Source organism: Ambystoma mexicanum, chromosome 2p (assembly GCF_040938575.1).
Source record: "Ambystoma mexicanum isolate Mex_15411 chromosome 2p, UKY_AmexF1_1, whole genome shotgun sequence".
Classification (NCBI taxonomy): Eukaryota; Metazoa; Chordata; class Amphibia; order Caudata; family Ambystomatidae; genus Ambystoma; species Ambystoma mexicanum.
Window position 1 is genome coordinate 1,126,808,651 of NC_090923.1, and position 27,170 is coordinate 1,126,835,820.

Consider the following 27,170-nt stretch of genomic DNA (forward strand, 5'->3'; position numbering starts at 1 on the left):
AATGGGTAAAGGAAGACATTTTCCGGGTGTGGGTTGTCCGCAATCAAGTTACCAGGTCACACTGCATAGGATTTCTAAATTCACCTCTGTGGAACTCGTCCTGAAATCTGCCATAGGTAGAAGTGACGGTGGGGCCCGACGGAAACTCGGAGGGCAAATTCCTGATGTGGCTGGTTTTGGTTGTATGCCTAATGGTTGGGTAACAGACAGGCCCTGCCATTGCTTCATAGGATATTGAGCTTTGTATTCCAGTCTGTTAAACGGAGGCTAAGAAACCAAAACTGCGTCCATTGTTGCTGATTGGAGTATGCCGTCTCCAGTTGTATTAAGAGATCGACCCAGTTGGCATGGTATCCTTTTCCCTTAACACACAAAGTAAGAACTCTGCATCCTGATGGATGATGGCGGGACTACATTTCCACACCAGATGAACAGACATGAACTGAAACGTTTCTGTTTAGCATTAAAACTCCACTTTACATCACATTTACAAGCGGCACGGCACGCAAATCCTCATTATAGTGTGACTGTTAAACTGTTGATTTGTACAAATGTGTTAACTTTTTTATTGCAAACCAATCCTGATTGTGGTCAGACTGGTCTGCAGTTTATCCCTATTTCAAGGTTTAGAGGGGGCGGTTAAGTCCTCGTTAACTTGCGCGCACGTGCTCATCCCTTTAGTTGGCATTAAACTTGGGGCTTGTTCATTTTTCCCTTTTTCTGCATGTGCGGAGTCTATTGGTTTTCCTACATACTCCCTGTCCTCATCAGAGAATGTACACAAATCTTGCTTAGGGCTTATGGCCATGAACTGGCATTTAACATGAAGATTGTAATGGGTTCTCGTGCCCGAACCAAGAGCAGGACAAAACCTCACGCTGAGGTACACGTCCTTTCATCGTGGAATGAAAGGACGCTGGGTTTTTCACCGTTGTCATTTCAATGTGAAAACTCATAGAATTTTTTAGGGAGTTAACAAAATATATAGATTGGGTGTGGGTGTTCGGGAATACTTAAATAAAGGGGATGGCGGCTGGGGCAGAACCCCCACCCCCCAAAAATAAAATCAAAAACGATGAGTTTTCGCATTGAAATATCAACAGAGCACCCAGCACCAGCCCCCAACGCTGAGAGCTGTCTGAAACGCGATCGCACAACACCTCACACATGAAGATGTTGCATAGTTTTTGGTGTAGGACTGTATCACGGACTGTATTATGCGTGTTTGGACGAAAGGAGAGCTGGAACTGCAAGTAATGGTTGGCTGAGCTCCAGTATATTTGGCATCCTTCATTAAGCAGGAGGTACATCTGTGAAACAAGCTACTATAGTCTGTTGACATTCTTACTTCCACATGAAGTAAGCAATGTTGTCCATTTTACATAGGGCCTGACATGCCGACCTCAACATTCCCATTTGCCACGGGGGGAGGGGGTGGTGATCAATTTCTCTCGACGAGTTATAAATGATGTCCTTTGGGCATGTGGGGGAAAGGGCTTTCATGCCAAGTCGCATTTATCATTTATCCCTTGCTTCTAGTTTGCAACTTGGAATTTGTCACACCTGCATTATGCTTTAACTATTTTAGATGTCCTAATCCCCCCCCCCTTTTTATTTTTAAATGTGAATTCCAAAATACAAGAGGTAATGTCAAATGGGTATGTTTGTATAGGCCTATGTGGTCAAAGGTAGCTCCTGGTAGCAGTTCTGAGTCCTGCATGAGTAACATAGCCCCAGCAATTTCGATACCTGCACTGACTAAATACACACGTGTTGGAATGCGTGGCAGAAGGTTTGGCTGCATTGTGCACCTCAAACAGGTGTTGGAGCTATTGGAATTTGTCCGTTTTTGTCACAGTAACACAATTTTTAATAACATTTTATTTTTTTCCCCTCAGGGAGGTAACAATGCCGGACACACTGTGGTTGTGGATTCCGTGGAGTATGACTTCCATCTGCTGCCTAGTGGCGTGCTGAACAAGAAAGCCATCTCCTTCATCGGTGAGACACTTTCTGCGCCTCAAAGATCTGAGGTGTCTCGTATCCGTTCTTTGGGAACGCAGCGGTCAATGCGATGCCTACAAACGCCCCTGCAGCACTCTGACTTCTGGGTTTCCTATGTCTTGGTTCTGGAATCTGAGCACCAGCAAGCACAGGCACAAAACGCTGGATTGCAGATCTGGGACCCATGTTTGTCCATGGAAGTGGTAACCTGGGGAGTGCGGTCACTGCGTCTGTTCTAGGGAGTGGAGGCGGAGCCTACCATGCTTGCGAGCACACAACCCCTACCCCGTTCCTTATATTGAGGAAGCAAATGTTCTGCGTCGTGGCATGAAAGCGTTGTCTAGTACATATTTGAAACTATGCTGTCGCTGGGTGTGGGAGCAGAGCACCATCTCTTAATGGCAAGATTCCCCCAGCCCCTGTGTCTGATGCCTCTAGGGTGAAAGATAACATCTTCAGCCCCTTTTGTCGTCTGTGGAGTGTAGATCGGAGTGCTCCGTCTGTCCTTAAGACAAAATAGGCGGTCTGTGCTCTTAAGTGTGGTGGCAGAGAACACCGTTAAATGTGAACCATGCCCCTTGTTCTAGTCCACTGCATTACAGCGAGCACCAAATGTCTGATCGGAAGCAAAGAGCGCTGGCCCTCAATGTGTTAATCCACAACTGACCCCATATTTCTGAGTTCCTGGGAGGTGGGACAGTGACTGCTTATGTCCCCTGGGATTTGAAGCAGATGAAGTCTTGTAGACCTGGTCCTTATTACATTACACTACTGACGCCATCTTTCCCTCTTGTCACCAGGCAATGGGGTTGTCATCCACCTGCCAGGACTCTTTGAGGAAGCTGAGAAAAACTGCAAAAAAGGACCAGGTGAGGGCCGCCTTTCATGTTGTCTGCAGTGTACCTGACGGCTGTGCTGTGGATTGTGGGTGGGGTACCCCACCCCCCACTTATGTTTCCGTGTGGCCTCTTAACTGTAATTAGTCAAACTTTTCTTTCTTCATAGGTTTGGAGGGCTGGGAATCACGGACGGTCATTTCAGACCGAGCTCACATAGGTAAGTGGTCTTTGAAGATGGTCAGTCGACCTCTCTACAGATAGTGAGTGACGTTGTGAGCACATGGTAGTTTGCAGTCTCTTGCTTGCAGTCAAGTATATCTCTTGTTTCGTCTCTTGTTCTTCAGTCTTTGACTTTCATCAAGCTGCTGATGGAATCCAGGAGCAGCAGCGGCAGCAGCAGGCTGGCAAAAAGTGAGTCCTGAGCCTAGTTCTTAGATGCAGCCTGGGCCAGCTGGGAGGTCTGGTTCTGTGAACTCTCCCCAGCACAGGGAGCTTTGGGGCTTTGAGCCATGGTGTTCAGATCTGGGTTTTCCTAACTCCTGGTGTACTGCACATCTCCTGAACACCATGGAGGCAGGCTCTCCTTTCCTGCTTGTCTTCATGACTGGAGCTGTCCTGGTGTGAATTGGCACCCGCTCTCCTGTGATAAGAGGGCCGTGCCATTTAATGCGTCTCTTATCTTGCTTCAAAGCTGTTGCACAAAAAGCCAGCCCCTTTTCTGGAGGTTAACACACAGAAAAAACGCATCCATGCCTCAATGTCCAGAATAGCTAGAAGAGCTGGCCCTAGAAAGTATGGTTGTGTGCCACTTGAACAGTAGCTGGCAATTCTCTGTGTGGTCAGGTGGTACGTGGTGTGCTAAACTTCTCTGCGCTACCTCTTCGGGATCGAGATGCTTTATTTCACACAGATATAAAAACACATACGTTCCAGTAAGCAGTCTCTTCGTATTCTTTTTTTATTTTTTTATTTTATTTGTCTGGTGATGGTGAGAGCACGCATGTAAAATAATTAAAATAATTCTAAAGTCTTTACTTTGCCCCCTTCGAACTAAACGCACTCCCCTGACCTGTGTCTCCTGACAGTAATTGACATTTTTTTCCGGCCAGTCACTTGTGCTGTGCCACGTTATTTTGGGAATGTTTCTGTTTGAGTCTTTTTGTTAACTGAGTGGGACACATTTCCCCCCACCCCCGCACACCAAACATTTTTTGGGCTGGCTCCACTCCTGCTGATTGCTAAACAAGTTTTTCTTTTTTTTTTTTTCTTTCTGGTGTGTTGACCCCCCGCCCCCATTGTCTACTCTAATCTGCTTTCTTACCATTGCAATGAAACCAGGGGGTGGCACTGCTCATCCCACGGTGCTCTCTCGGGGCTGATGTTAGGTTCAAACGGGAAGGTTTTAAGTGGAGCAAAAGGCTTGCATTTGAGCTAATTTGCATTCCCACAATGCCTCACTGGTGTGGCTCTGAACTGAAGGTTAACTGCCAGCGATGGCTACTAGATGGCATTGTGACATGCAACTTGGCTTTATTCTAATTTCAAATTTCAGGTGAGGGTTTCTTTTTTTTTTTTTTCTCCAAGCCTTTTTGAACCCACCATCATTTTTTCTGGGAAGGTTGCCTTTGGAAAGTCAAAACGGCCCTAGTCCAAATTGCTGACCGGGGTTGTCCAGGCGTAGCGAAGAGGACAAGGGTGCAGTGCAGCTGTGTCTCTGCTGCATAAGTGTGGTAGGCCCGGCCCAAACACTCTGCCCTCTCCAACTGAACCCAGTCCCGTCTGCACCCCTCGAAAGGGAAGGGGGGGGATACTTGTGAGGCTGGAAGCTGTCTGGCCCATAAGAGCTACTGCCCCTGTCGGAGGCTTTGGCGAAGCTAGAGATCATACATCTGTTCCGCGCTGTGGTGGTAGTAAAGCTGGATAAAGAAAGGGACCTTGAATGACTGAAGGTTTGAGGCCTTCATAACGCTAATCTGCTCTCTTTTCCCGCAGCCTTGGGACCACAAAGAAGGGCATTGGGCCAGTCTACTCGTCCAAAGCATCTCGCACGGGGCTGCGCATCTGTGACCTGCTCGCTGATTTTGGGGAGTTCAGTAAGAAGTAAGTTGCAAAGCATCCATCCTATTACGGCCAGCATCCCCCCCCTAACCCTCCCTTGTACCCCAATGAAGTTAATTGGCAAGTATCCTGATGCATTGACGCTCCCGGTCACTCTGTAGATATATTGGTGACAGTACCTGCCGTGAGCTCACAGGCATCGCAAAGTGCCTGGTGAACACTGGAGATATGAGCCATGTTTCTTCCGTGCCCCTGTATCTGATCACGTGACTGCGCTGCAAGTCTTTACTGAGTGGACCCTGGAGCTTGACCCCACGTTTGGTGGTTCCTGTGTGTCGTAGTCGCCTTGGCATTTTTAGAAGCGCAGCAAACTGTCAGTTTCCACTGATAATTAAGGTCTCTTCTTCTAGGTTTAAGGTCCTGGCAGAGCAGTACCTCAACATGTACCCAACGCTGAGTATTGATGTGGAAGGGGAGCTGCAGCAGCTGAAGGTAAGTGGTGCCCAGGGTGGTACCTGGTTGCTGCATGCAAGTGAAGACCTGTGCTTCTTTGTCATTTAACGCTCTGGACAGCTGCACATGATATGCAAAAAATGGTTGGAGTGCATAAAACGGAGTGAATGGAACGTTTCGGTTGTGCATGGAACTATTGGAGTGTGCTCGATATCAAGCACCTAAGGTAAACCACCATATCACATCTCCATGCTTACTCTCTTCTTTACACCACCACTCAACTAGAACACAGCGATACTATGACACCATTCGGTATAGCTGTCCTCATACCATCACTTGCCTCGTACTCCCCATCATCCAATGGTGGAAATGGAAATGGAAAAAATGTGGTGGGGGATCCCACAAGACCCGGGTGGGGGAGGAGTTGGGGAAGAGGGGGCGTGGTCTAGAGGGGGCGGGGTTGATAGTGGCCAGCCGATCAGATAAATAAAAAAAAAAGCACACACAAAGGCAACATTGCCTTTTACCACAGGGCTATAAGTGGGACGGGGCCTGCCTGGGCTCAGCCCCGGCAGGCTCCGAAATTTCAATTTGAGGCGGGGCCCTGTAGGGCCCACTGATCTCCCCTGCCAGCCCCGGCCACTACACGAAAATGATTTTTTTCTGAAGCCTCAAGCTCTCGCTCGTGTGCGAAAGCGTCAGGCTCCAGAAAAAAATGCCTTTCAGCCATAATGGTGGCGCCGCACCTGCGAGGCATCCCTTTAAGCAGGAGATGGCTGTGAGCCGGTGCCACCATTGTGGAGAGAAACGTGAGGCCACTGGAAGCTGAGGCCGTTTTCCTGAAGACGAGTTTCAGTCTTCAGGAAAACAGCCTCAGCTTCTAGCGGCCTCACCCTTTCAGCCTTAATGATGACGCTGCCCCTCCCCAGCTGCTGAGGGGAAGCGTCACCATTAAGGCTGAATAGGCGAGGCGCTGTCCCTTGCCAGGCAAGCCTATAGAAAGTAAATGCAGAGATCAGCACCCTCTCCCCCATGGGAGAGGGTGTTGATCAATACAAAAGGATGCCTGGCAGGGGTGCCAGTTGCCCATTGAGCCGGGGCTCTTCAGGGGGCGTGGCCTAACGGGCCAGCAGGACGCCTGCAGTTAGGCCAGGCCCCCTTGATGAGCCCTGGCTCTTTTTTTGTTGTGCCAAAAAAAGAAAGAAAAAAAAAAAACGTCCGCGAGGGCAGCATTGCCTTTTATGCGGCTCTGGCACTGGTGTGTAAAGCACAATGCTCGCTACATGTACAACTGATTCCTTTCAGTTGTACATGTAGTGAGCATTGTGCATTACACATCGGTGCCAAAGCCGCGGAAAACGGCAGCTTTTTTATTTTTAAATGTTTTTTTTCTTTTTTCCTGCGCGGTTCATGGGCTTGGGCGGCTGACCCTGGCCGGATCCCAAGATCCGGCTACACATCTGGTGCCGGATCTCGGATCCGCCGAGAGCCGGCCCAATGACCAGCACTGCCATCATCCTAACTAAACACAGCTGGTTACACACCCTCCAGCCTAGGTGTTCTCCTCAGGCCTAACGCAGCCAGAATCGGTATGGATAACAACCTGCCAGAACAAACGCATACTCTTGATCTCTCAACCACCACACCTACCACTAAGAAGCAGCTATCACACGAATGCCACACCAGCTGCACACACATCCGGTGCTCACATGCACCGTATGACTCTTCTCTCTACTGACTTTGAACTTCGGTTCCCGAGGGCGTTCAACCTACCAGCGCCTTGAGATCATACCAATGGTACACATGGGTGTAATTTTAGGGGGGACGGGGGTGTTTGCCCCCCCCAACTTTCATGGTACACTATTTTGTCCCCATTCATTTGAATGGGGCACCTTTTCTTCAGAGGTCATGCCCCCCCCCCCAAACATTTTCAGCAAAGTTTCTCTACTGATGGTACATAAGGCGCTATATAAATGCAAAGTAGCATAACATAACATATGAATGTTTCAGAAAGCATCAGAGTAGTTCCGTTTAAGAAATGCAACATGGGGCAGTGTACTTTATTCCTGCTCGAATTGTGCTTCATGAAGGCATACTCTTCACCAGAACATCACCATTCATGGCAAAAACAGGGTTCGGAATTGAAGGGAGCTGGGTGCGATTTAGCTCTTGCTTGTAGCCTAGAAGAGCCTGGTTATCTTGACATCACCAACAACCAGGTGCTACTTTTTGCTCTCCGGGCCAACTGATAGATTGCAATAGGTGTGTTTGTGCACTAACTGTGCATTTGGGACAATCTATAAATGAAGATGAAAGCCATCTTTAGTAAAAGGGGTCATAAATAATGGACACAATTATGTTTCCATCTTATGTGGAAGTTGGATATTTGGAATACTATGTACTAGCTCCTTGTTCCCCAGTGGTAGCTCCTGGTCACTGGGCAATGCTGGATACCCAGGAGCTGCTTTTAGCCCCTGTTTATGCAATCTCCATCTTAATTTTGAGCCCTGCATACATATATTCATTTATGTAACATTTTATTTGTGATTTTGTATGGATCAGGTAGAAGCGATATACAGTGGTTATACATGAATAATTCTGTCATGAAAGTGCTTGGTTAGAAATGTCCTGCTGGATTTAATCAATGTCAACTTTTCAGAAGTTGATCTTTAAAAGGGGTGGTGAGGCTTCCTTGGGCGAGCAGGGGAGGAATTAGGCCAGAACAAGATGGAGCTGCGCTTTGGCAAAAAAAAGCTTTGCCGGAACGCTGTTGTGTAGACCCGAGGCCCAAACCCAGCCCAAGTTGAGGAAGCTGACTGCCATGAATCTCCTGAACGCTGTGTCTGACACAACGGTCCGGAAACTGCTGCGTGTGGCAGTCGGGGGCAGAGCGCTTCCTCCACTTGTGGGTGGGTGGGGGGGGTTGGGGTTAAGGTGCTTGTTGCATATCGCTTCTCAGCTGCGCACAAGAGACAGTGTGCCAGACAGTGTTTCTATGTGTGCAGCTGAGCTGCAATATGCAACAACTTCACAGACTGCATCAAAGTCTTCCTTTGCTCAATAGCCCATGCCCAAACAATGAAACTGTCCAAAACTGTAGGTGTGTTTCATGCTTTGCACACAGCTTACTTTAGTAAAACAAAAGGGGTGATGGCTGTAAGGTTTGAAATTAAATTTTTATTTATTGAGTATTTGTATGGCGCCTATACAGCAAAACGTGTTTACAGGCACCACAAGACTGGGGTGGAGGGGAGGGGGAAGGCGGGAGAGGAGAAAACAATGACCTTCGGATCAGGCAGGAGCAGTATCCAGAAGTGCAGGGGGAGGGGGCAGAATAGTAAGAAGGGAGATGGGATAGGGAGAGGTGCAAAGGGGGGCTGGGCCAGTGCCTGGGGGAGCCCAGGGTTGCAAGGGGAACCAAGGGTAGGGGTAAACTGGTGTGGGGGGTGAACCAACTTCAGTGGACTAGTCCTGGAAGGGTTCCCGAGGGCAAGTGTTGGTAAGAGGAGTACGCGGTAAGACTTGTCGTAGGAGGGCCTGAACCCAATAAGACTCCTAAGGGAACAGGCAACCAGTCGCAGCGGCAGGAGGAGACTAGCAGGGGAGAGGGAAGGAGGAGAAGAGAAGGAAGGCCTTGAGAAGCTTCCGGAACTTAAGGAGATTCGGCTTAAGTCAGAAAGGAGCAGAGTGGGCCTTCCAGCGGGAGGGTCCTGCCGAAGAAAGATCTTCCCTGCCACTCTGTGCTTGGAGAAACGTCTGAACCGCAGATAGTTGGAGCTAGAGGACGGAAGGGCTCCAGCAGGAAGGTATTTAGGGAGAGAGTTGGATGTAGCAAGGTCCCTGACCCCAGAATTCCTTGTGGATGTTACAGAGGGTCTTGAATTTGATCCTTGCAACCACCGGAAGTCAGTGGAGAGATTTTAGGGCTGGAGAGATGCGGTCCCTGGGCTTGAGGCCAAGGATAAGTCTTGCAGTCGTGTTCCAGATTAGTTGAAGAGGGCGGAGGTAGGAAAGAGGCAGATTAGGGAAGAGGCTGTTGCAATAGTCCATCCTGGAGAGTACCAGAGCTCTGGAGATATTGATTTTCTGGGGGACGGTGAGGAAAGGGAAAATGCCCTTGAGAAGATGAAGCTGAAAGTGGGCCGCCTTGGCAAGGCCAGCAATATGAGATGAGGGGCGGGAGGAGAGAGGGGAGTCGAGAATTGCACCCAGCGTTTTAGCTTCACGATGGTGGGGGCCCAAGGTGGGTGGCCAGAGTGTAGGCGGGAGGTTAGGAGTCCCAATGAGAAGGATCTCAGTCTGGCGTTAAGGCAGGGATTGTTGGCATCACACCATGCCTAAATAGCAGTGGGACAATCTGGACTGTGGGAGGAGAGGAGGAGGAGGAGGAGGAGGAGGAAGAGGGTAGCTTAAAGGAGAGCTGTGTCATCAGCAGAACGCTGGAAATGAGAGAAGGTGGAGATCAGGTGGGCAAGGTAAATGTTGAAAAGACTCTGGCATTGCTCTGGGCAACCCCTGTAATGCTCGGCAGGCAAAGAACGATAGTCTGGAGGGTTGCCTAGAGCTATCGCCAGAGATTTAAGATTAATTCTACACCTTCCAGCCATCACCTCTGTTTATTGTTCGCTTATTAGGTGCTTATACAGCAAATAAATTTTGTTTCAAGGGGACATGGGGATGAGAAACATTAAAATACATAAATATTAAATACAGTTGGGGGGCGGAGGAGGTTGAAAATACAAGTGGTGAGGGGCCATGGGGGTAAGTGCGGGGGTGCTCATGGGTGAGGGACAGGTGAAGTGCAATGTATCGTAAGTGCAAGCCTCCAGGATGGAGGGTGTGCCGAGGCAAGTGCTAAGGATAGATGGAAGCTGGGGGTGATTCTGCGTGGGAGGTCAGGGCCCTGAGGATGCATAAGGGCCCTGGACAAGCAACTGTGAGACTAGCAGTGGGGAGGGGGCGGGGGCGGGTAAAGAGGAAAGTCTTGGAGCTTCTGGAATTTGAGAAGGTCCTACTCAAGACGAAGAGGGAGGGGGAGGCTGTTCCAAAGAAGGGAGCCAACTGAGGAAAGCGATCAACCTCCTGTCCTGTTTAGCGAACGCTTTACACACAGAGTTGGTGCCAGTGGAACGAAGAGGTCTAGAGGGGGAATATTTTGTAAGCGAGTCGCAGATAGTGTGGTTCTCGGCCCCTGACAGCCTTGTGGAGGATACAGAGTGATTTGAATTTAATCCGTAAAGCAACCAGGAGACCGTGAAGACTTCTTGGGGCAGGAGAGATGCGGTCCCTGGGCTTGAGGCCAAGGATAACTCTTGCTGCACTGTTCCATATTAGCTGGAGGGGGTCTCGGAGGGGAAGAAGGTAGATTCAGGAGTAGGCTGTTGCAATAGTGAAGCCTAGAGAGAACCAGGGCTCAGGTAACATTGAGCTTCTGGGGAAAGGTGAGAAAAGGTAGAATTCCTTTTGAGAAGGAAGAGTTGAAAGAGGGATTTTTTGGCATGTCCTGAGAGAGGAGTCGAAGATGGCTACAGGCCAGAGTGAAGGGAATAAGTCTGGAGCAAGGGTCCCAATGGGAAGGATCTCTGTTTTGCTGGCATTGAGGCAAAGATCATTGGCAGTGCACCAAGCCTGGATGGCAGATAGGCAGTCAGGGATGATGGAAGGTGCAAGAGGGTCAGCAGGAAGTTTGAATAAAAGTTGTGTGTCTGCATAACACTGGAAGTTGGGGGTAGAAGGAGATGAGTGCCAGCTGTTTTGCACACATTTTATTGTCAGGGCGACTATTCTGACAGAGGAAATTAGCACCATACCAAGTGTGCATTGCATGCTCAGAAGGAATTAACGTTTGAATTACTAGAGCGTGTTCCCAAAATGCACTGTTTTTATGCAAAGTAGCCTGAATCCTATATTCGGGACATGCACATCATTCAAAACTTGGACCCACCCCCACTTCTGGGCACACCATTGACAATTCCGCCCCCCTCCCCTCCTTGTAAATTTTGCCCATTTGCAGAACTCTGATAGATGGATCTATGTTGACCATCCTACGGAGCCGATCTACCTAAAATATGCTAATGGTTCGAAATTGAGGGGAGCTGGGAGCTATTTTGCTCCTGCTTCTAGCATAGTAGAGCCTGGTTAGCGTGAAACCAAACAGCTACCAGGGGCTACTTTTGGCTCCTAGGGCCAACTGGTGCCTTCCAAACATGTAAATGTGATGTTAACTTTGAGTATTTGAGAATGTTAATAAAGAATTGGGACACATCTAATACCTATTTAAACACAATGGTTCATACAAAAATTTAAAGCAGCATCTCTAGTAGCTCATGGTTCCTCTGCAGTCGCTACTGCCTACACAGTGACGCTCAACACCCAGCAGCTAGTTTTAGCTCCTGCTCATCGAATCTCAATTTCAAAACCTGTTGTTCAAAGTGACCGGTCTTAATAAATGGAGTGGAGGAAGGGAGGTTGGCAGGAAAAGACCCCCACCCTGCCTTAATATTTTGGGTCGACCTTCAGGAGTCTAGCATTAGGGCAGGTTAGTTTTCGTTCTGTTTTTTTGTTAGGCAGTGCGTTAAAAGGTGACCTTTTGGACCTAGAAAACGAGTGGAAAAACTGAGAGGTTTCCAGAGTGGCAGTTACCTTCTGTGTTAGTGTTTTTGCGCGCTTTCTGTTGTGACTGGACTCGCAAGCGAGAAGGGCTTTGTTTTATGTTGTATTTGTAAAGGGCAAACTGCTGTTGGCGTGGCAGTCTGCGTAAATCGTCCTGGGATCTTGGCACTATCCCTGGCATTACATAAACTGACCTTGCATGAACGGGTAAGCTTAGTCATACTAAAAGTTCATGGTTGGGGGCGCCTACGACCTTCCTCTGCTTGTGTTTATTGTTTAATAATCCTCACACCCTTCAATAAACCGGTGCTGGTGTGCAAGTTATGTGTTTTTATATACATAGCCAGGTAAGAAATTGGGCTGGAACAAGACTGAGCCGTGCTCTGGCAAAAATTGTCTTGCCGTAGCGCTGTTCCATGTAGGCCAGAGTTGGTGGTCATACCTATGTTCCCAAAATGCACTTTGGTTTCATGCAAAGCAGCCCACATCCTGTATTCGGACACCTCCATTACAGCTCCGCTCCTCAGTCCCACCCACACCACTGATCATCTACCCCCCATGACCCTTTCTTACTACAACCCCCTACAATGTGGAAGGGGGGTTCCCCCTGTAAATACCAATTTCTAGCACTGTACACAGCACATTTGGCTGCCCAAGTGCAGGTGATTGCAGCCGGTGCTCTGTGTTGAACAATGTGCTGTTGAGCCCCCGTTCCAAGGGCTGGAATGGGGTTGGACGGGAGGGTAATGGCCCGGCAGCCCAAGTTAACTGCACGAGTGAAGTGAGGGCCATTAACGAGGGCTTCAGGCAGTTACACCTCCTCCCCCACCCCAGCCCTTGGAACGGGGGCTTATGTCTATTAGCGGTAACCTGGTGTGCTGAAGAAAAGGCTTTTCCTTTGTTCAACGGGACGCCGCGCGCATCATGCTCATGGCTGTAGGCAAAATGCACGTGTCTATCCTCTCGAGGACAAAAGTGAAGCACGCTCAGCTCTCCAACCCTTCCAAGCGGGCAGGGGATTATCGCACCCATGATTTCAGCTCCCAGAGCCAGGGAATTCATGAAGCACCATGTGAAAACGTGATGGTTTAAAATGCATTTCTTGGCTGTTGCCACCAGAGGTCCCTCGCTGATCACCCACATAATTTCTTGCAATAAACCGGCCTGTTTAAAATTGATTTTTAAAAAAAGTTTTATTGATGTAAGAAATGCATTTAAGCGTAAAGTCGATGGAATATCAGTTATCTGATTTTGTGAGGGTGGACTGGAATATTGCATTGCCCCTCAAATCGACCAACGTGCCCCCGCCCCAACCCCCTTCTTTCTAGCCCTTCTTTGTGATCGCGGTTGTACCGACTCCTTAGACTTGGGTTCCATGCTGCACCCTGAAGGTCCACCTTTCTGTGCTTTTGTTTAGTTAACCCATTGTACAAGGAATTTAGAGTGGTCATTTGTGAGAAGGAAAGATGGAAGGCTGCAGAGACTGCTCTTTTGTGGTGGGGGGCGGGTAGATGGTATTCTAATGGATGGTTCCCAAAAGTTATCCACGATGGATCCAGGCTGCCCACTGTACGCATTGTTGTGCTCGGGACCGCCACTCTAGATGCAGTTTAGTTAGTTGGTAGCTGCACCTTGCTCTGGTACCATGAGCTATTTTTCTTCCTCCTGCGTCACATTGCATTTGATTTCCAGGTGTTTGCAGAGAGGATCAAACCCCTAGTGAAGGATGGGGTCTACTTCATGTACCAGTCCTTGCACGGACCCCCCAAGAAGATCCTGGTGGAGGGGGCAAATGCTGCGCTTCTGGATATCGATTTCGGTAAGAGCTTGCCAAGGGCCCCTAATCTTCGATGATGGGGGTGGCTTGGCACTTCCCCCTGCAGAATCCACTCGGCTTGCCGCTTACTTTTATTTCTCCGTCCCACGCCTGTTCATTTCTTGCAGGCACATATCCCTTCGTCACCTCCTCTAACTGCACGGTCGGTGGCGTCTGCACAGGTTTGGGGATCCCACCGCAGTACATCGGGAAAGTTTATGGTGTAGTCAAGGCCTACACCACCCGAGTTGGAGTAGGTGCTTTCCCCACGGAGCAGAGCAATGTGAGTACCTACCACTGATGGGATTGGGGCGGCTGTGAATAAGAGGGGGTGTGGGTCCTTCTGGTGAGACTTCGGCATTGTGTACAGGGCATGCCACATGGTATCATGGAACTCTTCTCTCTGCATAGAGCCTGCCCAGTATAGTGAGAAGCTTCCCATGATACTGGGCCGGCTCGGTATCGCAAGAGCCTTCCCGCACTCTGGCCGCCCACCCTGGGCCATCTACATGCTCCTTCCAGTGAGGTTAAGAACCTTGGGGTCATCTTCGACTCCACTCTCTCATTCTCTCCACACATCTCTGACGCCTCTAAGAAGTCACACTATCAGCTGCACCTCCTCAGAGGTATTCTTCCTTTTCTCACTTTCCCCCAGAAGTTAACTGTCTCCAGAGCCCTAGTCCTCTCTATCCTGGACTACTGCAACAGCCTCTTTCTAAATCTATAGAAGTATCCAGAACAGGACTGCAAGCCTTGTCCTTGGCCTCAAGCCCAGGGATCATAGCTCTCCAGCCCTGAAATCTCCCCACTAGCTCCCTGTGGCTGTGAGGATTAAGTTCAAGACCCTCTGCATCGGCCACAAGGCTTTCTGGGGCCAGGGACCACACTTCTAACTTTCTCTTTCTAACCATCTTCCTTCTTGAGCCCTCTGCTCATCCACCTCCAACTCTGACGTTCAGACGCTTCTCCAGGAAGCGAGTCGGTGGTAGATCTGTCTTCAGCTGGGGACTCCTTCTGGAACAGCCTCTCTCCAACTTGAGTAGAACCACTTAAGGTTCCAGAAGCAACTCAAGATCTTCCTTTTCGCTTCTGCTTTCTCTTCACCTCTCCTTTGCTGTTGCCCCCGTCTGCTGCGCAGGAACCAGGCTCCTGCATGATTGGTTGCCTTTGCACTTTCCACTTCAGGGACTGTATCTGTAACCCTACAGTCCCCTGATTCTCTGCACTTGAGCCACCTTCCGGCTGCACTTACTATTACTTTGCACTCTACCCGCCACCCCCCCTTGCACTTCTTCTTTTCTCTCCCCTCCACCCCCCAGCCACCCCGCACTTGCACCATCTAAATGACACAAGGCCTGGTAAGATCTTGTTGTTTTGTCCTCCCTTCCTTGTCGTGCCTAGAATCACTTGTGTACAGGCACATTATAAATGGCTTGTATATCATATCAAGCTGATTTGGGGGCACGGGTGTATAGAGCATGTACTGATCTTCTAGAAACCTGTAAGTCCCAGCTGGGGGCACTGCTAAAGCAACAGATTTTGGGCAGTCGGAGACAAGTGTTACTGACTCCTGTTGAAAGAAGATCTCCCTTGTGTCAATCTCACGCTCCACTCTCTTCACTCCACAGGCCATCGGGGAGCTTCTCCAGTCGCATGGCCGGGAGTTTGGGGTCACAACTGGGAGGAAACGGCGGTGTGGCTGGCTGGACCTCGTCCTTGTCCGATACGCCCATATGATCAATGGGTTCAGCGCGTAAGCAGGCCTCCTGTTACCTACTTTTAGATTTATGTATGACTGATGGTGCCCTCCACACCAGTTCTGTGCTTTCCAGGCCGCCCTCCATACCAACTACAAACCTATGTAGGGGGTCCCCCTGTCTCTCTTTAGCAGAGACCATAATCTCTACCTATACACAAGCCATTTTAACCCTCGCACACATACAGACCAGGTGGGACAGACTAGGCCTTCTCGCCAGTATATGGAGTGTAGGCCTTTCCACTTCATAGTACACAGACTCTGCTGTCACACGAGCCAGAACTTTCAAGCATGGGCAGGCTGAGCGGTCTTCTGACCAGATTTCCTTGCCAGTATACAGACCACCAGACCTTCGTGACAGTACACAAACCACTGCCTTCTCGGCACATGCAACACCAGTAAATGGACTGGACCATCTCACCTGTATCCGACTAGGCCTTCTGCATCTACACGCAGAGCAGGCAGTTTTCTGATCTGTGGAAGTCTCCAGTTGCCCATTCGAGTCTGATGTCTCACACTAAACGTGCCGCCATCATTGACAGTTCCTCTACAGGGAGTAAAGCTGGCATCTTTGTGTGGAAGCTCGTGAGGAAGGTAGGACAAGGGATTTGGATAATGAAGGATACAAAATTAAGTTGGGGGGGATTTCATTCACACAACTTTCCTGATCGAATACAAACCACCGCATCAGAATTTCCTGCTCCACCTTCATTCGTGATCACTTGTAATGAAAGTGCACAACAAATGTGCAAAAGGTTTGAAGGAATGTATGGCATCTGAAGCTCTGCATCCATCAGTTTACCGTTGGAGCAGTAGTCCCATTTCTCGTGTAACACTTGTGACGTAACAAGTTCTAAACTCTGTCTTGCTACAGAAATGGGCAAGCCAAAAGGAAATGCAACCCTTCAGGGTGGCATGAATGGGTGACTAGGCTACCGCACTTCTCGGTCGTGGCAGAGCCATTGCAAGGTTTGCTGGTGTAGAGATTCTTTAAGGAGCCATCAGCAACTCTTGAAAGGGCATGCAGGCTAGCATTAGACGTGGGGAAGGCCTTGTGTACAATGGCAAAAGCACCACTACACGCTATATAGTTGGAGCGATGTGTCTACAATATCTTTGCCGTCTGTTGGTTTGATGTTGGAACTTTGGATTATCAACCCTGAGTTGTTGATTGTAGGTGATTTTTAACCTTCCTGCTAACCCTGCCACCGGTGGGCAGGTGGCTAACGTTCTGGCCAAAATGCTGGATTTAGGACTGCCTCAGTGGGTTGTTGAACCGACCCACCAATGGGGCAATATCTGGACCTGGGCTTCGCCCCGGAGGCGTCCATAGTCCGATCTTCTCGCAGTCCTGTAATGTGGTTTGACCACTGCTTGGTACCATTTTTCGATCCCTCAGGAGGCTTCTACTCCTCCTTTGGTGAAACCAGCCATTCTGAAACGCAGCTGGCAAAGTGTGTCCAACCCTGAGTTATTTGCTTTTTTTCAAGCAGTGTGGTCAGGTGGATTTATGCTCCCTCTCCACACTGAACGCCTGCTTTACGGCCACTGCTGAGCTTCTGGCCCCCTTTAGACTATGTAAGCAGAGAAGCCGCTCACCTGAGCCGTGGCTCTCCGAGGAACTTGGAGTGGGTAAACTGCATTGTAGACCAGGAAAGCAATGGGCTAGCTATTCTTGTGAAGCCAAGTCTGCATTTCGCTGCACTCTCATAGCCTATCATAAAGCAGTTACTAATGCGAAAAAAGCTTTTTTTTCAGTCACAATGTGGAAGGGGCTCTTAACCAACCAAAGGCCCTTTTTGAACTAGTTCAATCCTTATCCACTCCTGCGAAAGGGTGTGCCCAGGTGCCGCCCTCACAAGGTCAAGATTCAATTTCCTCTTTTTTTCTGACCCACATTTCCACCATCCGTGATAACATCAATGGCTGGGTGCGACAGCTGTCTGTTGACGTGGCCCATGACTGGGTCCCCTCTGCTAATGGGACTTGGTCCACCTTTCCTACTTTCTCGGACTTGGATATACTTGAGACCATTCAGTGTTTTGAAATCTATTTCCCCCCGCAGATGCCATTCCCTTGGCTCTCCTGAAGGAAGCCTCGGAGGACTTGATCCCTCATATTACTGTAGCTGTAAACTCCTCATTCACTTAAGCACACCCTGATGATTCCCCTGTTAAAAGCCCTCCTTGGACCCTAAAGTGCTGGCTAACTTTCGACCCATTTCGCTTCTACCCTTTCTTTTGAATCTTTTGGAAGCTTTGGTCTGTCCTTTGCTGTGAACTTTTTTGGAGTCTTCTCAGTATTTTGACTGGTTTCAGTCTGGGTTTTGGCCGGGAAGGAAGGAGCACTGAATCAGTCTTGAACTCTGTGCTGGATGACTTGGTCTGTTTGTTGGATCAGGGTGGTGTCGGAGCAGTCTTCCTGTTAGATCTTTCGGCTGCTTTCAACACGGTTGATTCATCCCACCCTGATCTCCCGACTTTCCGCCGCCGGTCTGTCTGGCCAGTTCCTTGACTGGTTCACGGCCTTCCTGGCTGACCGTTCCCAGTCAGTTTCTTTTCCCCCTTTTCGTTCTAGTCCTGTGCCACTTTCCTGCAGTGTCCCGCAGGGTTCTGTCCTATCATCTATTTTGTTCAACATTTACATTAGGCATCTTTTGCTTATTTTGTCCCATGGTTTTTGATATTATATTTACGCTGACATGCACATTTTGGTACGCTTGGATTTGACAGCATCTGAGACGGCGATCCGGCACAGGAAGTGTTTTGGGGATCTGGGGGCCTGGATGGCTACAAATTGGCTCAAATTAAATGGCAATATGACCGAGGTGTTGGTTGTTGGTACCACCTCCACTCTTCATTTTTAGACTGCTGACTTCTGGCCTACATCTCTTGGCCCCCTTCCTATGCCGGCTTTGCCTGTCAGGAATTTGGGGGTTAAAATCTCCTGCTCCCTTGCTATGGTCGAGCAGGTTGCTGCGGTCTGCAAGACTGGCCACTTCAAGCTCTGTATTTTTCGGAAAGTCCTCCCTTTTATTCCTGCATAGTGTCAGGCACCGGTTGTGGCTGCGCTTGTTCTGAGCGTGTTGGATTATTGTAACTCGCTCTATCTAGCACAGCCTCGTTATTTGATCAGTCGGCTTCAGCTACTTCAGAACGCTACCGCCAGGTCCATTCTCTGTCGTCCATTTGGAGCCCATATGTCCCCGTTGTTGAGGCGGCTTCATTGGCTTCCTATTGAAAACCAGATTCTGTTCAAGTCCATGTGTATTGTGCATTCTATGGACTTGGGGCAGAATACCTTCAGGCCAAATTTGTGCACTACGTCCCTACTTGCTGCCTTCGCTCCCAGTCTGCTCTTCGGTGGGTGCGCCTTCCTGGTGGTTGCCTCCAAAGCTTGGAATGACCTTCTTTTCGCCTTACGCAACACTGTGGACCACCTCACCTTTCAGCGGTCATTGAAAACTTTTATTCTAGATTCTGGTAAATGATAAACTCATGTTCATGCTTCAGTGCCATGATGCCCTTTGGCGTACGTGCGTTTCACAATTTCAGGTAACGTAACATGGTTATGTCCATCTCGCATCTCTGCGCCGGGGCATTTTGTGGTAATTCTTTGCAGTGAATCTTCTGAGATTGTTAGTTGACGGTGCATGGGCGCTTCTAGTCGTTCTACGGATGGTGAATAAGAGACCCTGTTGCTCTACTTACTGGGAACGGGTATCTTTCTAAAATTCGGAAGGGCGTGCTGTCCGGCCAGCTAATGTTGGGAGTCCTATCACCCATGTCGACGCAGAACCAAGAATCGTGTCTTCTAGAAGCACTTGATAGAATAATGCAGGCTGAACTGAATTGCCACTGCCACAGGGGTAAAGGAGCTGGGCAAAATGGGGGGGTGACTCCTGTCTGCTTCGGACCGAGCACTCCCATTAGGTGGGCACCAGTTGCTCGAGTCTGGGTTAGTTTCAGTGCTTCTGTATGTTTGAGTCAGGCAGTGTCTTTGACTTGGTATTCTGCATCCAATAGCTGTAGGACTGTGCTGCAGGCACATGAGCCGTAGACTTTGCCGCTGCCAGGCTTGTGAATCACGTTGTGCTTGGCCAATCCTTGTGCAGACATTAATTGTTTAACCCATTCGCAACAAGCGCCGATCGGGTGTTATAATGAAAGACGATGTCTTCACACTCCCCTTCCTGCACCACCTTGATTACACACCCCTCAGCTCCTGCAACCAAAAAGCCTCCAGCCCACGTGTGACCAGACTTGCCCTACCTTAGTCTTTCTGGACACCATCTTTTTGCCATGCCCCTTGACGTCTGCCCTTTCTGCCCATTTTTGTGAGAAACACATACAGAGTTCATAAGACTAACATATGTGACGGCGGCATTGGTTGAGTGCTTGGTGCCATGTCAGAATGCTGCTGCTGCCACCACCAATGTCTTTCGCAGTTCAGAGCCTTTGGAAGAATTGGGCCCTTCTTTCCCTGCCAGTCTTGTAAAGCGGGCCTCACCCAGTGCCTGCTAAGTGATGCTGTGCTGTGTGTATTGGGAGGATTGAGGTGGTGAGTAGCTGTATGCCTAGCTAGTAGCTTGCAACCCCTGTTGTAAAGGCAATATTTGATTTCTCTTTGTCCAACTTGTGCAAAGGGCCCGCGCCACAGCAATCCTTTCAATCCTTTTTGCCACATGCGCTAGCCCCTGATGTGCAGGCCTTTTAGGGCTCCCTTCGTTACCTCCATGTTAGAAACCGGAGCCTTCACAGTAGGTGGCCAATGGGCTGGAGGGGAAGGGGCGGGGTAGCTGGTCATTGAAACCTTTCGTCTTTTCCATAGGATTGCACTGACCAAGTTGGATATCCTGGATGGGTTGGAAGAAATCAAAGTTGGTGTGGAGTATCGGCTGCATGGCAAGCGGATTCCCTACTTCCCAGGTTGGTGTGCGGAAGGCTGGTTGCGCGCGGTGTTCTCATTGGAAGCACTTGTGTAGGTTGAGGTCCTGGGGCAGGGTACCATTCCCCTGATGCTGCACCAGTGCGGGATCTCTGCTGGTACAGTCCCACTTAGTCATGCTGCCTCTCAAGCTGCTGGTCCACTGTCCTTTCACGCTCTGTGCAGCTGCAGGCCATCTTGGTCTAAACGCCACTTTTTGGCTGCACTGATGCTCACCTGCTTCAGCCTCGCCTGGCCTCACGGACTGTCTGCAGCTACGCTAGCGTAGACTGTCTCACTGGCTGTCTACCTCCATGTTAGTTCTGCAACTGATGTTCCTCTGGCACGGAATCTGTGTTGATCTCTCTTCCGCGAAAGGAAGTTTTGCCACTCGGGGAAGAGGTTGAAGTATGTACAAGAGATGTTGGAGGAGTGGGTTATGGGATGGGGTCAGGCAACATTATAAAAAGATTATTAAATATTAACTGGGTCCCGTGGGTTTTTGGATGGGAGGGTTGCATGACTAGTGTGTGGTAAAAAGCTTTCCAGCACCTTTTTTTAGAAGAACCTGGGTTTAAACGTGCGTTCTTCCTCCAGCGAACCAGGAGGTGCTGAATAAGGTGGATGTGGATTACGAGACGCTCCCGGGGTGGAAGAGCAGCACCGTGGATGCCCGCAGCTTCTCAGATCTGCCAGAGAATGCCCAGAAATACATCCGCTTCATTGAGGAGTATCTGCAGGTACCAGGTGTGTGACGAAACTCACTTACTCACTTATTGTAACAAAACGGCCAATTAAGGATTTGTATACATTATAAAGAAAGCATAATACAGTGACATGATTCAAAGGAACATTTAAAAAAAAGAGATTAAAATAGCACAATTTAAAGGGATAAAGGGCAGTGCCCTACTTTTATTGTAGCATTTAGTTCAGGGCACCAAACCGAGGCATCACTGCGCTAGTTGCAGAAAGTACAGCGTACAAATCTTGGAAGTAGAAGAAAGTGTAATGGTTACATCTTGATGCTGGGTGGTTGAAGCACATTTAGTCCAGCCTTGCCTCATGGCACGAGGTGGGGGGTGACGGTGGCGCTAATTCAAGTGTTCACAAGCATACGGGTTGCAGACATGGTAGGTTGCATAGATGGCACAAGGCTGCCAGGTCAGATTGGTAGGTTGTAGACCAAAAGCCAAGAGTGTCCACAGACTGGCTGATCCTCACCTCATGGTGCGGGCGGCAAATTCAGTAGTGCAAACAGACCCGAGTGTCCAGAGCCGCACCTCGTGTTATGGGTGGGCTTCATCAAGTGCGAGATGGTGGAGAAAGGAACTTGGAAGAAGATGCAGCGGTTAGAACAGTAATGCTGGTGAGGATAATGCAGAGCGCATGTGAGAACTGAGATGGTGGCACTGGCTATAGGTGCCAGCAGAGTTGACATAGGGGGTCATTCGTTCCTGTGCATTCATTCAGGACCCACTACGTGCGTGGTAGCAGCAGGCAAACTAGAACAGCAGCGAGCGTTGGTGGGTGTATAGAACGGAACAGTGTACGTTAAGGCAATGAGACGACTGGGCATTCTGGCAAAGCCATGCCCAGTGTAGGGGAGGGCTACATCCGTTTGTCTTTGGTCTTGTAAATGACCCTGCTTGAGGCTAGTTTGAGCCCTCTGGTGATCCCGTAAACTCCCATTCTGGTGGCTACATCTTTTCCCTTCTACTAATTGCCCTTCCAGAGGCTGAATGGCCCCCTTTTTCTTAACAAAAATTATTTTCCTCTTATTATTTTTTTATTTTTATTTTTTTTAACCTGTATACGTCACCACAAGAGGCTGAATCGCATCCACCAGCGACTGGACTGGTCCCCTTTTATCCTGTAAAGGCCAGAACTGGTGGCTGGTTCCTCCTTTGTGTGCGTGTAATTGAATACTGGATCTTGGCACCTGGTTTTATGATTCCTCTTCTCCCCCCGCCCCCCAAAGGCTGGATCTTCCTAATTGTGGCTCTATAATCTCTGCGGAGACTGCCTTGCCTTTCGGGTAATCCCCTGCAGGAGGCTGGATTTCTCCTTTTGGGATCTTGTGAGTTGTATCCCCCTCCCTTTATGGACCTGCATTCAGCCCACTTGCTGTTTGTCCTTTGCATTGATGTTTTGCATTTGCCTTGTAATCGTTCGGCCGAAGGCTGGATATGTGGTACCCTGTGATCTTTCCCAGTACACTATAGATCCCCACACTCCGTCTTCAGGTGAAGGCGTGAATGAATGAGCTTCTAAGAGGGAAGGGAGGTGGGGAACAATCCCAGAAGGCTGCATGACCTCTGACGACGAGCCACACCCATCGTCTCCTGGATGTGTGTCCATCTGGAGCAGGGTTCTGCAACCTTTGTCCCTCCAGATGTTTTGGACTGCAACTCGATCACTCCTAACCATCTTATTCAATGCTGAGTGATCATGGCAGTTGTAGTTCATGACATCTGAGCGCCACAGGTTTCAGACCCTATGGGGAATGTGGTCTTGGTATCTCGTTAAACTGTTCAGAAGGTGAGGCGCTTGCGTTACAGAGCCGACAGTGCCTACTGGTTGTGTCCCGGAGCTGGTGCCTCTCAGAGAAACTAGTTTAAATCGCACCTTCTTGGGTCCATTCATGTATTTTGGTTGCGTGCCATAGAGAACGTGCTTTGTTCCCCGTCACCTCTTGAGAGTGTCGTGTTCGCTGCTTATCTAGCTTTAACAGCACAGCGTTTTAAAACGACACCCCTCCAGAGAGAGAGAAGGCTGCTGTTTCACGCAGCCCCTCCCGAGATGTGACGCGCGAGATAAGTGCACATTCGTCAAGCCGTGACTGCAGCGGTTTCCACCTCTGGACAGCCAGGAACATCCGAGCAACGACTAGGCCCAAAGCATTGTCTTGGGTAGACCACCAGTTAAGGGCTCCTTTTTCCTTACAAATGTGCTGAGGTCCAAGTTTTTATTTTGTTGCACTCTCCTGAACAAGAGGGAGTGCATTAGCCGCGTGTGAACTATATCCATAGTGTGTCTGAGCTCGCAGAGGGCTGGCTTCTAACCTAGAGCCATGGCTGTAGATGGGCCAGGCGTTCCTCAGTTCTCCCTGCTTTACCCTCGGCAACACCAAGGGCCTGATTCACAGAATGTTTTCCTCTGGGATTGTGCCGTTATAATTAACTCCTGTGAATCGGGCCCTCATTGCTGTGCCCAATCTCCAGCTTCCTTCACGCTACCTTTTTCTTTCCAGATCTTTCAGAATTGTGACTTCACCACTCTGCGCCCTTCCAATCCTTTCCCTAACAATCGCCCCACTGTTAGAACTGTGTGCCCCCCCACTCCTTACGAGCCTCCTCTATTGTGTTCATGTACTTCTATGTGCATGCCACAAACTTCAAATTAAGTATGTTTACATCTCACAGCACCTCTTGCTGTGCCCAGGGTTTGCTTAGACCAGGCCTCCACGCTCTTCCATACCCTTAACATATTTGCATATTTTTTCAGGTCTCCCCGCCCTACAGTTTCTATGGGACTCTATGTAGATTTGCAGATGTTGCAGTCCCTTGCTAGCGTTCGTGCAGACTGCCTCTAATTATTTGTCCATTCATCTGGATGGTGTCTATACCAGGCCTGGCCTTAAGGGTGGGTGGGGGAGGGAGGAGAACGAGACGGGCGACCGCCCATGGCGCCACGCATCCGAGGCTGCCATCGGCCCCGCCACACTACTTCAAGGGCTCCCCCACGCTGGTGTAGCGGTTTGAAGGCGTGGCAGGCGTGCTGTTGCTATTAAATGCACCTGCGGGTGCATTCAATGACAATGGGGTGCTCAGTACCCCATTGTCACCAAATGCGCCCCTCCGCTGCAGGCACCCTCAACAAAAGGCGCCATTAGCCCCCCACCATGCCAGCTCGGTGGAGTCTTTGAAGGGCTCCCCCGAGCTGGCATGGCGGCAGAAGGCGTGGCAGGCTCCTCACTGTTACCAAATGCGCCCGCAGTGGCGGAGCGCATTCAACAGGGCGCTGATGCACCCCATTCATATAATTACCTCCTTGCTGGAGCGAGGAGGTATAAAAAATAAAATGAAAATGTGGCACTTCCTCACCCTGCCCCCTGTTGACCTGGGGCGTATGGGGGGCGGGGAGTTTGCCAATTCGCCCAGGGCGCTGCTGCCCCTGGTCTATACACTTGGACAGTCTAAGCCGAAGGTGGGTGGAGTGGGGGGAGCTTTTGCTGGTGATTCCCAGAACTAGACACTGTGTTCGGGTATGGCCTCAGCATAGTTCACCAGGTTGTTAGCAAGGTGGTAAACGGCTGGCATCACCAATAATATCTGCTCTTTCTTTATTTTTGCAGTCAAGTGGGTCGGAGTTGGCAAGTGTCGAGAGTCGATGATCAAGCTCTTCTGAATGTCTCAACCCACACTTTTGAACAGGATGGTATCTCCCTTGAGTCCTTGGCTGAGAATGATGGCAACTGATGGACTCTGGAGCAAGGGGGGCAAGGTGGAGGGGGAGAAGACGATCCAATCCCCTCCCTCCATGTACTTTTTAAAGAACCCAAACCTGTTTTTATATTGTACATATTGTGTCGGGGTAGAGTATGCCTGCTGAGTGCTGGCATGCACTCCTAGCAAGGTGGGATACAAGCCGCAGCATCTAGATCACTCCGGAGACGGATGGTTTTTAACAAAAGGGACATTCCATGGGTGAGTCGCCCGCACTCTCCCGCTCACTTGCCTCTTTTCGTCACTATTGTTTGTTTAGTCTACCTCTTACACACCTATCCCAGCGCTTTCCCAAAGTAGTCCCTCTCCCTCACAGGGTAGTACCATTCACACCCAGGACAGGATGAGCACGACAGGCTGGGCCTGAGACAGCACGAAAGCCTTCGGAGCGGGGTGAGGTCTGTGTGCATGCACACCCTACAATTTCACTTGTGGATGTCGATGAGCACTTGGTTCACTATCTTTTTGGACACTGCCTTCAACTGAGTGAAACTTAATAAAACGTGATTATTTAAGCATTTTCCAGAGTATGTTTTCACTACCATCACCCACACTGCAAGATGTCAGAGGACAGAGTTGGGATAGCGCCTCCTAAGCTCGATTTGTATCCCCCAAAATAGCTTAATTGGGTCGAAAACAAAAGGTAGAAATACTGAAGTCTGAAATGCTCCACCAGGAAACCCGCCATTCTATTCAGAAGAAATCCCTCCCTTCTGTACCAAAGCTCTTTATTCCTAGGGCCTGAACACTAGAGTGGGAGAAATCGCAGGCCGAGGAGAGCACACACCATAGGATCTCCATGGGATACACCCTAGCCAACCTCTGCTCCCTAGGGGTGGACAATGAAAAGGGAGAAAAGACTAGGGAAGAAAAGGAATAAAGGTGGGAGATATATATTTTTCTGAGGCTTGTGGAATCTGCTTAGATCATATGCTGTGCATGGGCTGACATCTAGTGGAAGCTGCGGAGTATTACAGTTTGTTTTTCGAAACTCGAAAATGGGTGTCGACACAGGGCGTGCCAGTAATACTATCCCTAGTGTGACGTCCGCTGTGCCCATGATCCCTCATGCGTGTAGGACCCTCAGATTGTTTTTTTCCTTCATACTTGTCGGAAGCATTGTTGCAGAGTTCCCTGGCTTTCTGCCATTTTGCTAAAAAACATTTCAATTTCCCCGTTCTTTCACCCCCACGTCGAGATCCCGAAGATCGACGCCGGTCCGAAGAACAAACAACCGTTGAGACTGCACGATGGACTTTGGGCCTCGGAAGGCCCCTGGCCTCGGCCCTGCAAGTAGGGAGAGTGGGGGGGGGTGGAAACATACTCACTCTTATTTCCTACATACACTAGCCCGCTGCCATAAGGTGACATATGGAGAGTACTCCATTGAAATTTTGCCCCAAGTGCAACGTAAGTACCCTTGGGTTGACAAACACGCCACCTGTAATCTCTGTTTGCCAAGGGACCACCTCAAGGCTAACTGCAGAGCGTGTAGCCTTTTTGAGGCAAAGCCACTAAAGGACCGCTCCACTAAACGTTGGGCCCATAACGCCAGGCAGCTCTAGGCCATGGAAGCGGTGGGATCCTTCAGTGATGGCAGACAAAGCCGCCCTTTCGGACGGCTAGGGCACAGGGGTGTCGAAAGACACCCAAGCGCTAGTCCCTGACCTCAGAGGATTGTCCGGCAGGGCAGTTATGGGGAACACACCCGGCGACACAAGCGCTACCCAGACTACTACACCAATCCCAGCCGCGACTTAACACGCGTGTCGAGTTCTCGGAAGGAGGAGGCACGTAGAGAGCGGTCCACAGAATCGGTGTCCTCTGGGCGTTTCAGGTCGAGCTCGACACACGGCAACCGCCCACAGTTGCCAAGAGTCCCTCGCTCCCCAAAGTCACGGAGGTCTGGTCGTCAGATGACGAATCCGACCTCCACCCCCAAGTTGCACGCTTAGAGTTGGCTCCGGCAGCCCGTTCGGCGTCTGCCTCCGAAAGTTGACTTGTACACTCGAAAGATTCAGAGAGCACTATACACACCCCCGAATCGCGACGCTAGGCGTCGGAAGGTTCAGTGAAGGTCAAAACATCAGGGAAACACTACTACTCAAGGGGAAGGGGACAAACAGCAGAAAGTCATCACACTCAACTTCTGCACCCCAGGTACACAAGGACAGACACAAGTCTTCAGATCAGGATAGATC

The 27,170-nt window shown here is 49.7% G+C and overlaps 1 protein-coding gene across 1 annotated transcript in view; it reads left to right on the plus strand.

The window, feature by feature from the left end:
- Positions 1-25,487, plus strand: part of LOC138567195 (adenylosuccinate synthetase isozyme 2-like) — a 37,786-nt gene extending 12,299 nt beyond the window's left edge. Inside the window, exons 2-13 of the mRNA XM_069645171.1 lie at positions 1,899-2,001; positions 2,805-2,873; positions 3,010-3,060; positions 3,188-3,254; positions 4,836-4,943; positions 5,312-5,393; positions 13,659-13,785; positions 13,911-14,065; positions 15,411-15,535; positions 20,369-20,466; positions 21,062-21,211; positions 24,819-25,487. Coding sequence (XP_069501272.1) covers positions 1,899-2,001; positions 2,805-2,873; positions 3,010-3,060; positions 3,188-3,254; positions 4,836-4,943; positions 5,312-5,393; positions 13,659-13,785; positions 13,911-14,065; positions 15,411-15,535; positions 20,369-20,466; positions 21,062-21,211; positions 24,819-24,871 — 1,188 coding nt within the window. The 3' untranslated portion in view covers positions 24,872-25,487. The remainder of the gene's footprint in view (positions 1-1,898; positions 2,002-2,804; positions 2,874-3,009; positions 3,061-3,187; positions 3,255-4,835; positions 4,944-5,311; positions 5,394-13,658; positions 13,786-13,910; positions 14,066-15,410; positions 15,536-20,368; positions 20,467-21,061; positions 21,212-24,818) is intronic.
- The last annotated feature ends 1,683 nt before the right edge of the window (positions 25,488-27,170 follow it).